Consider the following 12,669-nt stretch of genomic DNA (forward strand, 5'->3'; position numbering starts at 1 on the left):
GGGACTCCTGGAACTAAACGCAAACAGATATCAAGGGCCCGCTTTAAGAACATTAAGTCTAGTCAAGTCCGACTCTGGGGTGTGGTGCTCATCTCCATTTCTAAGCCAAAGAGCCGGCATTGTCCGTAGGTCATGTGGCCGGCATGACTGCATGGAGTGCCATTACCTTCCTGCCGAAGCGGTACCTATTGATCTACTCACATTTGCATGTTTTTGAACTTCTAGTTTGGCAGAAACTGGGTCTAGAAACGGGATTTCATCCCATTCCACGGATTCGAACCGCTGACCTTGTGGTCAACAATTTCTGCAGCTTTACCGGCTGCACCACTGTGGCCCGCTGTACTTTAAAAAAAAAATGGTTCATTTTCCCAGTTCTATTCTGCATGCACAATAATGTCCACACAACTGATTTTTTGCTTATTTCCACTAACATGAAGAAAATAGCAACATTTTGAAGGACAGGATGTTAGCTGAAATAATCAGTATGATAAAAGTCTAGACTGGGTACAGGCATAATACTGTCTACATAAAACCTATTTTTGTTAAGACAGAGCAGTCTCTGTGAATATCTTTTCCTTCCTTCCCTTCTGCAATTTCTCATTGCATATTAGTATTAACCAGGGATCCCAAGCATGACCAGAGTTCAAATCTCTGCTCAGCCAGCTTGGTAACCTTGGCAAGTCACGTTCTCTCAACCACAAAAGAAGGCAAAGGCAAACTAGCTCTGAGCAAATCTTGCCAAGAAAACTCCACGATATGCTTGCCTTCGAGTTGCCGTAAGTCAGAAACCACTTGAAGGCACACCACAACAACAACAACAGTAACAACAACAACAACAACATACTACTATTGCTAAGAAGGCAAAGCACATTTCTAAACCACAGGCTGAAATTACTACCATGAGAAAATGTAATTTATTTCAGCATGACTGCACATATAAAATGAAACTGTGGTTAATGTTGGGAAGCAAAAAGCACTAGGAAGTTAGTATACGAGTATGAATATTCATAAGGCTAATTCCTGATTTGCAAGTACTTTACAGCAGTGGTTCTCGAGCTGTGTTCTGTAGAACCCCAGGTTTCTGCAAAAGCATAACAGGATTTCCACAAAAAATCTTTAACTTTTTTTTAAAGTACCAAAGAATGAAGACCTTATTGAAATCCAATGTACCCCTACTTTAAAAACAAATTTAAATCTCTTTATTTCCAAACCTACTACGTTACACAAAACATTCAAGACAACAGAAGTAGATGAAAAAAGGAAGAACTTCGTGGGCTCACAGTGCTTATGGACAGCTACAGGGTTTCACAAAAAAAAAAATTGGGGACAGAGTCAGGGTTCAAAAGGAAAAAAATAGGTCTTCTGAAGGTTTCCATGACCAAACAACGTTGAGAACCACTGCTCTACAGTATGCTTAAAGGTTGTTTAAATTAACAAAGCATCTTTTGGTCACTATGGTAAGAATACTTACCTCTAGCAATGTTAAAAAAGATGAGAGCAGCAGTTGTTTTTTCTGTCAAAATTTTACAGCCTCTATTATTACTAGACTGACAACAAGAAAATTGGGCAGTTTTCACAGAGCCTCACAATGATGTTCATTTTGATTGGTGGGTGAGGGGGAAGCTAATGCAATTGTTATAATGGCTGATGACAAAAGGGCGAACAAACAATGCCAAAAGATTTCCTGCTCAAATAAGTAACAATTATTGCAATGCCTTACCAGCTTTTTCAGACTTTTCTTTCTGTTCTTTTAACTCTTCATTTTCTAGAACAACCTGCTTGATATTGGCACGCAACTGAGCTATTTCTTCTTCCTTCATTTCCAGTGTTTCATGCATTTGCCGTTTTGTTTCTGCTATAACCATGCCCTGTAATACCAGTAGAAATACAATGTGTGAATGCTTAAATGCAACATCTTAACATAGACACAAGACAATATCACTATTTTTTTTTTAAAAAAATACATTTTAAACTCAATAGTATGTTCTGAACCAAGAATACACAGCTCTAAAGGCTATCGTGGCATTTCTATGCTTACAGACCTCTGCGACTGTGAAATACATTAACACACATTGGCACTTTTTCTATTTATTATTATTATTATTATTATTATTATTATTATTATTATTTAATACTAACTTTATTTATACCCTGCAAAATTTCCCGAAGGACTCGATGCGGCTTACAAAGGCCAAGGCCGCCAACAACAACAACATACAAATATCACAGTAAAACTCATAAGCAAATAATAAAACATCAAGCAAAACAATAAAACACTAAAACAATGACATCATGACACATTTAAAACCTAAAGGTCGGGCCAAATGTAATTGACAGAATTTAAAAGTGCTGAACTTGACAGGAGGTATGTAGAGGTTTTTTGGAGGTAGGTGCAATGTGCAGACAATCCTGGTCTCTGACAAAGTGCATTTGGGACATGATGCCTGGAGTTTCCTAATCTGGAAAGGCACACTGGAACAGCCAGGTCTTCAGGCTCTTCCTAAAGATTGCCAATGTTGGGGCTTGTCTGATGTCCTTGGGGAGAGCGTTCCAGAGTTGGGGGGCCATCACAGAGAAGGCACTTTCCCTCGTCCCCACTAAACGCACTTGCGACGCAGGTGGAATCGTGAGCAGGGCTCTCCAGATGACCGAAGGGAACACGTGGGTTCGTATATGGAGATGCGGTCACGCAGGTAGGCGGGTCCCAAACCGTTTAGGGCTTTGTAGGTGAGCACCCGCACTTTGAATTGGGACCGGAAGATTAAAGGCAGCCAATGAACGGCAGCCAATATTTAAAGCAACTCAGTTGAGAACTGCATATTTGGAGTCGACTGGTGTAAATTGTAGGGGTGGTGCAGATATTTGATCTGGATCAGGATCTTGACCCCTTGTTAAAAGCTTGCTTATTTTAACTCTGATTGTAATGTTGGTTGTATGATATGTGTGTATGTGTTAAATGTGTTTGTTAAATGTTTTGATACGGCTGATGAGCTTATCAATAAAACGTGTGTGTGTGTATATATATATATATATATATAAACACACCTCGAATTCAATTTTTAAATAATTCTGTTTTTATGAAACTCTAAACATGAATAAATATGAAGCAATAGCTATTTAAGGTGCACTATTATTTATTTATTTTATTTATTTACAGTATTTGTATACTGCTTTTCTCACCCCGAGGGGGACTCAAAGAGGTTTACACATAAGTAATGGCAAAAATTCAATGCCAGTACAAACAATTACAATTATACACTACAGTTAGACATAAATTAAATTTAAAAATACATCCATGAGAAATAAAAAATCATTAAAACAATAAAACTGTCTCTATACTTACTTTATCTTGCTCTAACTGTTCAATCAAGTTTTTAGCATCACGTAACTGAGTAATCAGTTTTGTCTTTTCAGCCATGTGAAGATCCTATGAGAGAGAAGAAAATGAACTTGCATTATATATATATTCATGTGAAGTAGCTCTTTTCCCATCTGGCTGAGCTTCAATGAGAGACACACAACTCTGGGCATATTTATTTGTATTTGATTGTCCTTGGATGCTCTTGGACCTACTATATTCTATTTTGAAACCATACTAATACCACATATTGCAGAATTCATACATTTTCGTGCATTTAATTTGTATTCATTTACAAAAAATATATACTTTTGAAAAAGCTTTTTTTGTTGTCCTTAACTACTGTCGGGTTAACCTCAATGTACAGCAACTCATGGGTCACACAGTTACTGTGTCTTGCAAATTCAGTACTTCCTTGAATGAGTCTAACCACCTGTAATGCTGTTCTTCTCTCTTCCTATGACCTTCTACCTTACTAAACATTATTACCTTTTATAGTCTTTTCATGCTACATTCAAAGTCTCCGTTTAATCATCTTGGCTTCTAGGGAGAGTTTAGGCTCAATTAACTTTAGACTTGATTAACTTTAAGATCTTTTGTTTTGTTTCGTTTTGGTCTCTCAGGAAGTCCAAAATATTTCCAGTACTCTCCTTCCGCACCACATTTCATGGATATGAAATGTCAAAGTCTAGCCTTTTATAGTTCAAAACACATTTCTGGAAAATTCTGATGTATTCAACGTATCTTACATTAATCTGAATAATACTGATAAAGGAGTATGCATATTTACCACCTCACCTAACCCTTCCTCATGGACAATACGAAAAATGTTTATTAGTCTATGCGTGTGAAAATTACTTTTGATACATTTTGATATATGGTATCAATTAAGCAAAACCAATGTTTGAACTGATGACTAAGATTTTTTTCAGTACCTTTATTTTCTCTAGTTCCTGAAGTCTTTCATCTAGTTGCTCTTGCAGTGCCTCTTTCTCATTGGTCAGCTGCGCTGAGTGCTCCTTATGCAATCGAAGTTTTTCTTTACATCGATAAAGCAAGTTCTCTTGACGTTTAACCCGCTGAGTAAGAGTTTCCAGTGTTTTAGTAGTATCCCCATCATCCACTACAAAGCAATGGACAATTATGATAGACAATGTAACACAATTTTTGTTCCTGGGTTATAAATGTCATTTCTTAATTGGTTTTATCATAAAAACATGGAAGAAGCTTATTAAACTGCAAAAGATTGTTCTTGTGGGACATCCTGCAGCATATTTTGCGACAGTTTTTCAATTAATATCTCATAGGGTCTCAATCAATTCAACATAGTTTGTTATAAACAGGATGGATGGGAAGAAATAGGAAGACAACCCAACATGATTGACTGCTGCTTCATAGGAGGTAAATGGGAGAAATCAAATCCTATTGAAAGAGAGTTACTCAAAGCAAATGTTTCACTTCATGTAGAATATCTATCCCATACAACTCTGGGTGTTATCTAGATTTTAAAAAGCATTTTTGAAGACATTAACCTACCAGGACTTCCCAAGTCATTCTCTGTATCTGTGTCCTTTGCTGGACTCTGAAGCTGTGTTTGAGTCTGATCATTTGCATCAGGCAGTTCAATGCTTATTTGCTTATTCTGCAACCGTTCTTTCAGTAATGATACCTATGTAAACAGAATAATATCCATCTAATGAATAGACCTTTTCCCTTAAAATTTCCTTTAAAAACTGAAGGCAAAAACTAAAATACTTCCCAGGAAAGGATTAACATATTTCTTCCAACTCCAGGGGCAATAGTGCTTTCAATACTAGTGCTGGAAAGGCAAGCTGAAGGAAACTCACAGCCTCCTTGAGGGCTTCTCAGGTGCATGTGGTTTGCTACTGTGGGAAGACTGATGGACTAGAAAGGCCTTCAGTCTAATCCAACAGGATATGTAAGTTCTTATAAGCAAGTTTGATTTATGACCTTCTGATTTTCCCCATTTCTCATTTATAAAACAGTTAAGTCAAAATGAACCATAACATTAACCCTGTCAACTTCAGGCATTTTATTTATTCTTATAATTGTTCCTAAAATTAGGACTCAAGGTAGCTAAGGCAAATCAGCAGTGATCCAGTATAGTCATTTATCTGTTTACCTCCTAGTACTGACAGAGGGTTTTTGGCTGTTTATGCATCAAAACATGTTACTGTTACTTTTTAACTGTTCAGTGCCAAGCCAACATTGAGCTGCTGTTGTTGTTATTAGTATCCTGCTTTTTCTTTAAAAAAAAAAAAACTACTCAAAGCAGCTTACAGGAAAACAATACAATATAAAACTTGAAAATGTACAAACATTAAAATAGGATTAAATATTAACTGTATAAAAAATAGTAAGTTAAACCCCTTAAAACTAATTGTTGTTGGTTTGATATTCATTTTATACACTGTAGAATGTTGGGTTTTATTTCGTTATATTGCTTTTGTTCTCCTTTTGTCAATATGCATTTCAATGTGTTATGTTTTAAACTGTTCTGTTGGGCTTGGCTCCATGAAAGCTGAGCCCCTTTGGGGAGATGGAGGCGGGATATAAAAATAAAGTTATTACTATATTGTTATTATTAAAAACCTATTTATAGCTAAAACAACAGCACCCCTTGTCTTGATCTTAAAAAACATTCTCCTTTAAAAACCTGTCTGAAAAAAAGCTCTTAGCCAGCTGCCAGGAGGGTAGCAGGAAGTTGTTTTACTTTTGTATGAAGAGGAAGTAGAAGAGTACCAACCAGTATGATCAGAAGAACAGCCATTCTCCCAATCTTTATGAGGAGGAGAAATCCATTTCAACTGTTTTCTCCACCGTACTCTGACCAGAATGGCAAAATTCTTTTTCAGTTGAGCAGGTAAGATCCAGACTCCTTAGAATCATAGGATAATAGAGCTGCAAGGGACCATATGGACCATCCAATCCAGTCCCTTGCCATGCAGGAAAAGCACAAAGTACCCCTAACAGATGGCCACCCAGCCTCTGTTTAAAAGCCTCCTTCACACTCTGAGGAAGAGATTTCCACTGTTGAATAGCTCTCACAGTCAGGATGTTCTTCCTAATGTTCAGATGGAATTTCCTTTCCTGTAATTTGATACCATTGCTCTATTGAGTTCTAGTCCCTAGGACAGCAGAAAACATGCTTACTCCCCCCTTCGTATGGCATTCTTTCACATATTTATGCATGGCTGTCATGTCTCTTCTCAACCTTCTCTTTGGCAAATCTGTTTACCTTCCAGACGGGGAATTATTGGCTGTTTATATACCAAACCATGCTATAGCTACCATTTAATTGTTCAATGCCAAGACAACACTAGATTGATCCTATTGTTGTTGTTATTATTCTTACTGTTATTCGGCAGCAGAAATCAAGCCTACTCCCTCTTCCTTATGACATCCTTTCAAACACTGAAACATAGCTATATCTCCTCTCAACCTTCTCTTCTGCAAGCTAAATATAACCAGCTCTTTAATCAGCTTCACATAGGGCATGCTTTCCAGACCTCTGATCATTTTTGTTGGTAAGTAAAAGTTGTTACAAGAATTTAAGTTAGCTAAGACTTGATAGTAAAACTGGGAGAAAGGGGTAGAGACATAACAGATCAACTGAAAAGGAATCCTGGATAATAATAATAATAATAATAATAATAATACTTTATTTATTCCCCGCCACCATCTCCAGGAGGGACTTGCAAAGATGCAACATACAAAAAGTGCAAAAATAACAACACAAAACAACAATAACCAACATAAACATCACAAAACCCCCTGATTAAGATCAATAAAATGCAACAATAGTTGCAGAATACAAAACAAACTGCAATAAATATCAATCTCATAAAGTGGGTCATGCCATTTCAGTTAAGAGTGCAGGAGTGAAACCCAATCGTAGTGGATCATTCTTCCTGCCATCCCAGGATGACTCTTCACAGTTAAGGACAATTTCTTATTTTTTTAAAAAACTATTTAATCAATACTGGCCTATTGCGCAATATTACAAATCGCCATGTCTCCCTTCATATGATTCTGAGAATCAAACACCTGGGTAACAGATTTAGAAGTAATGCATTACTGACAGTTGATAGGATAGAGTTAGGTATGCAACACTGTGAACCACCCTCAGTCCCCTCTGAGGTTGAGAAGGGTGGTATACAAACACCGCAAATAAATAAATAAATAAATAAAAATGTGTGTGTGTGTGTGTGTGTGCGTGCGTATGAATGAGAAAAACATTGGTTTTTTTCTTTGAAAACATATGTATGGCTCAAACATGGATACCTGAGTCTGCAGGACACTGATGAGTTGGTCCTTCTCTTCTAATGAAGCATCAAACTCTTCCTGAAGATGTTTTTTGGCTTGTTGATCCATCTGGAGTTCCTAAAAAACGTTTTAAAAAAAAGTACTTCTAGTTAAAAGCATAAAACCGCTTTAAGATGTTGTTTTAAACAATATATACAGGCAAATTAAAGGTCAAGCTATATTTCACTATTTTGAATACAGTGGATAAATCTAAATTTATTTTGATATTAAGAGCTCCTGCCTATTCTTCTTCGCCACTAGAGGGCTATACAGTAGCACCACTCGGAATTTCTTTTCCTCCATAAATTTCTGTAGAGCCTCTCTTTTTATAAAATTCAGCCATAGTTCTACCCCTTTTTGCTCCTTCCAATATGAATTTCACCTCTGGAATACAATATCCTCAGTTAGCCTCTTAATTTTAACACAGTAAGATAGAGGCATCCTTTACAAAAACTTTACTGGCATTTCCCAAAGGGAGAGATAAGGAGAGACTATTAACACAGCATTTTCAGGAGAAGGTAGCAGCAGTAGAGAGAGGGAGAGACTGGTTGTGTTAATCCATATACTTCCTTATTGATAGAACAGGGCACAAAAGAAAGCATATCCACTAAGTCCAGTGGCATATATAAAATACAGCTGTTGTTTTCAAACAATACCTCTAGGGAACATAATTGTCTTTCAGAAGGTTGTTAGGAGTGCTTCGGAAAACATATGAATAGCAACTGGGCATTCCTGAAAGTTAATCTTCCACTAACAATCTTTTTCTGCAATGTGTATGTTTTTAACAAATCGTCAAATTACACCCAGCAAGATCATATAACAATGCCTGCTAATACCCTGTTTGCCAATCCTGATCTGTAGACAATCACAAAAAAACAGTTTTGCTGCTTCGTATGAACAATTTCAGGTTTTCTGCAATATCTCTGTGTACTCTGTACAGTGTTTGGAATCATTTTTATCAGTTCAGCTGAAAACTTACGAAAAATGCTGTTGTACAAAATAGAGAGACATATACTTTGTTAAAGATGTAATCTTTAAGCACAGGGTCTAAATTTCATAACTCCCACTATCTATCCTCAGCAAAATTCAAATTCTGAAGTCATCGTACTAAGCAATTGTCTAAAACAGTATTGATGCCTTCAATATTTGCTTTGAATGGCTTGTAAAATTTCTTTGTCGGGGAATATACTGGGAGAAACACTAGTAAAAAAGCTGAAGCGGGGGGAATTTTGTTGGCCAACTAGTGAAAAAATGCAAAATAACCAATATTAATTTTGAATAAAACATATGAAAAAAAGATGATGGCCTACTTATCAATTATTCCTTTTGCTGTACCTTTAATAGAAGCAGTTCACTGATGACTTTTCATATGAAAACCTTTTTCTGTTTATCCCTGCATCTCAAGTTGTAGTTGAAAAGTACAAGAGCAGGATAATTTGGGCTATGGCACATTAGAAGCACAACTCATTTTTTCAGTATTATGAAACTAACATAAATGCAACTAATAGAAAAATAAAAAATCTTGCTCCTAGCATGTGGTTTGAGTTTGTCAAAGAAAGGTTTGAAGAAAGAAGTGCTGTCTACATTTCAAAACCACTTGAGCATACTACATATTTACTTGGAAAAAATGGGAAAACAGACCATAAGTGGTTGCCTTGTGAAAATGGTATTTTTGGTATGGCATAACTAAATCAATCATCTTTAATATTATCACTGTAACTGAAAATATCAGTTAATTCTAGTGTTACTTAAAACACAGATCAAATTGTGTGTACTATCTGTACTATTATACACAAATTTCAATACAGCCTTACCCCAAACTGGTGCCTCCCAACAATAGATGGGCTATAATCATCTAGTTATGGATCACGGGAGCTGTAATCTAACACATCTCAAGAACACCAGATTGGGGAATGCTGTGTTAAAGAATTAATGATATATAAAATGTAACATCTTTTTTTTTATGGAGACGTTATATATACAAATGGAATTAGCAGTTACCTCTCGCAGCTCACCAATTCTACGAAGTGCTTTATCCTGACTTTGGCTCAATATTCCCTGAAACAGAATTAACATCAACAATAATATCAATAATGGCAAAAAATAGCAACATCCAAATCAACCCATTTAAAGACTTTAAATCAAGAGCATGTTTTCCTGGAAAACACCACCACAATTGTAAGTACTGCTTTGTCTGGCATTAGGGTGTCTATGATTTTTCTAACTGGGGGAAAAGTTAGCTGAGGCACATTTATGCTAGCATGCTGCAAATAAATATTGATCTAGCTGTTTTCCTAGTTATTTATCGAAAGAAAATCAGCTTGATAATGTTTCATGAGAGGCTCTGTGCAACTAGAAATTCCAAGTGTGTGATTTATAGAAACCACAAATGATAAACTTTGAATCCTACAGACTACAGAAAATCCAGTTCTTAAAGTATCTTTGCTGGAGTTTAGTTGAATATGAGTGCAGGAAAACAATTGTGTTCAGTCAGTAATACGGAATTCTAGATTACTTCCTAATAGGATGTTTTACAGCATTCATGGCAGGCTTTAAAGCTAAGGAACAATCATTTGTACTTTTCTCTGTCTTAAACACCTAAGACTATTATATATCTTTTTTTTCTTACCTGTAACTTTTTCTTTTCTCTTTGCACAGCTTGAAAGGCAGTGATCAACTGAAAAGTACATAAAAGGTAGTTAAGAAACCAAATCAAATTTAGTATACTTGAGTCAAATCATCTAGCAAAAAAAATTTCTCATCACCAAAAAAAATTCTTCTCCATCACCCAGTTTTACATTTACTATATGATTCAATGATATAAACCCAGCATTTTATAGATATGAATTATTTCAAGGTGCTTTAATCTTTGTGTTTTTACTATTTTTTAAATTGTTTGTGTCTATCTATTGTATTAAAGTTCTGTTGTACCCTGCCTCGAATACTGGGAAGAGGTGGATAAGAAATAACATGTTTATTATTATTATTATTATTATTATTATTATTATTATTATTGTCATAAATTTAAAATGTTACCTTTTATTATAGTAAATTTATGATTTTAGTGTCAGACAATTTTTGAAATAAATCTATTTTACACTCCCATAATGAATTATTGGCACATATATTATCCATCACACATTACCACTATTTGAATATACTTTTTAAAAAAAAACAAAACAACAAAGCAGTGTCATTCATTAATTACAGGAGGCATAAAGGTGAAGCATGTGTTCAGAAATCTAGGGGAAAAGTTGGAGAATTTTGTGGAAGGAAGGTCAAGCATCACCTATCTCCCCACACCCATTACGAGCCAAAACACCTTATTCTCCTCCCTCATAAGCAGTAGTCTAACCACTGTTCAGAAGTGGGTAGAACAGCCACAGCTAATTTTCAATCCTTCAAATCATTGCAGTCAGAACGACAAGTGAAAAATTGTATTTAAAGGGTTAAAGTGAAAATACTATAAGATTGGATGACTTTCCGAACAAAAGTGAACTCCATCAGAATACTCACCAAGAAAACTTGTAAATACCAAGTGAATTCAAAGTGAAGTTTAAGCTTTTGATTGGACAGATTATGACTAGACAATTAAACATCATTTGTCAAGATATAGCTAGTGTCTGACTACAATAACTAGATATGGTCTTCTTATAAAGGTCATAACATATACTCTGTACAGCATTGTATGAATACTACAATTAGTTCACTATTATGTGAATATTTTCCATTTGTGTACGTTTCTGTTTTTGTTTTTAATGTTGATACGGTCAGTGGACTAATCAATAAACTTTGATTAGAATACTACAGTAATGTTGACATAAATATGAACACTGCCTGTAACATAGTACTCTACTTGAAGCACTGTGAGGAACTACTGATTTAATGTTTATTCCAGCTGATCATGGAAAGAAATACATAAGCAGTTTCAAATAAGTCTGAAAATAACTTATCTTAAGATTTGCATAATCTAAGGCCCCTTCCACTCAACTGAATAAAATCCCACATTATCTCATTTGAAGTGGAGTGTATGGCAGCGTGGACTCAGATAACCCAATTCAAAGAAAATATTGTGGGATTTTCTGTCTTGATATTCTGGGTTAAATGACTGTGTGGAGGGGCCCTAAGAGAGCTAATTTCATATATATTACATTCCATAATCATGTACTGCACTGACACAAATATGCCAGAAAAGAATGATTATTTCCCCTGTGGTTAGTTCTGATTTCCACATTGCTCATGATGAAATCAAATAATTTCCTACCTCAGAGTACTTTCCTCTATAGCTGCCTAAACTTCTTTCCATCCTTCGCAGTCGTTGCAACAGCTGTTCCTTGGGAAGGCTGTCTGCATTTCCAGGCAGTTCTTCTGCTTCACTTTCAACATCAGAAGGTGGGTCAAATGTTGGACCAGGAGAATCGAAGTCCAGTTTGTTCAGTGAATCTCTTGAAGAAGTTCGCACTAAAGATTCTTTTGAAGAGGAGTGGAACAGAGATTCTTTTAAGGGACTTCGAAACAATGATTCCATCGAAGGAACCCTAAACTGTAGTTTCTGTGCAAAAGACTGGACATCACCAGGCTGTAAATGAAAAATATAATCACCGAGTGTCCATAACTTTTTCTTCAAAATCTCAAAATATGTTGATGTAAGTGGAACATTTCCCCTACCAAAGACAGTTTACTTCTGTTATAAATCAATTATGAAGTTTAAAAAATGCAAATACTTAATATGCGAACACATTTTGTTTTTAAGCAACAACATATACAGTTAATTTCCCAGAAATGTTAAACTATAAGGCTATACAGTAAGGGATAAATTTTTGGAATTATATTAAATATTCTGAAGCATAAAAATAATGTATTTTATACAGCAAAATTATGTTTTTTTAACTGTGTATGTGATGCAAACATCAAAACATATGTGTTGCTTTAAACAGGAATGCATCACAGATAATAAGACTAAAAAAATCAATGACTATAAAAAT

General features: G+C 35.5%; 1 protein-coding gene across 5 annotated transcripts in view; it reads right to left on the minus strand.

Annotated features, from left to right (window-relative positions):
• Nucleotides 1–12,669, minus strand: part of GOLGA4 (golgin A4) — a 62,397-nt gene that overhangs the window by 38,322 nt on the left and 11,406 nt on the right. For all 5 annotated transcript variants that reach the window (XM_060781658.2, XM_060781656.2, XM_060781655.2 and 2 more), the window contains 8 exons: nt 11,949–12,263; nt 10,314–10,361; nt 9,686–9,742; nt 7,664–7,762; nt 4,895–5,027; nt 4,294–4,481; nt 3,344–3,427; nt 1,721–1,868 (listed from right to left, as the gene is read on the minus strand). In XM_060781658.2, the coding sequence (XP_060637641.2) occupies nt 1,721–1,868; nt 3,344–3,427; nt 4,294–4,481; nt 4,895–5,027; nt 7,664–7,762; nt 9,686–9,742; nt 10,314–10,361; nt 11,949–12,263 (1,072 nt within the window). The remainder of the gene's footprint in view (nt 1–1,720; nt 1,869–3,343; nt 3,428–4,293; nt 4,482–4,894; nt 5,028–7,663; nt 7,763–9,685; nt 9,743–10,313; nt 10,362–11,948; nt 12,264–12,669) is intronic.

Source organism: Anolis sagrei, chromosome 6 (assembly GCF_037176765.1).
Source record: "Anolis sagrei isolate rAnoSag1 chromosome 6, rAnoSag1.mat, whole genome shotgun sequence".
NCBI lineage: Eukaryota > Metazoa > Chordata > Lepidosauria > Squamata > Dactyloidae > Anolis > Anolis sagrei.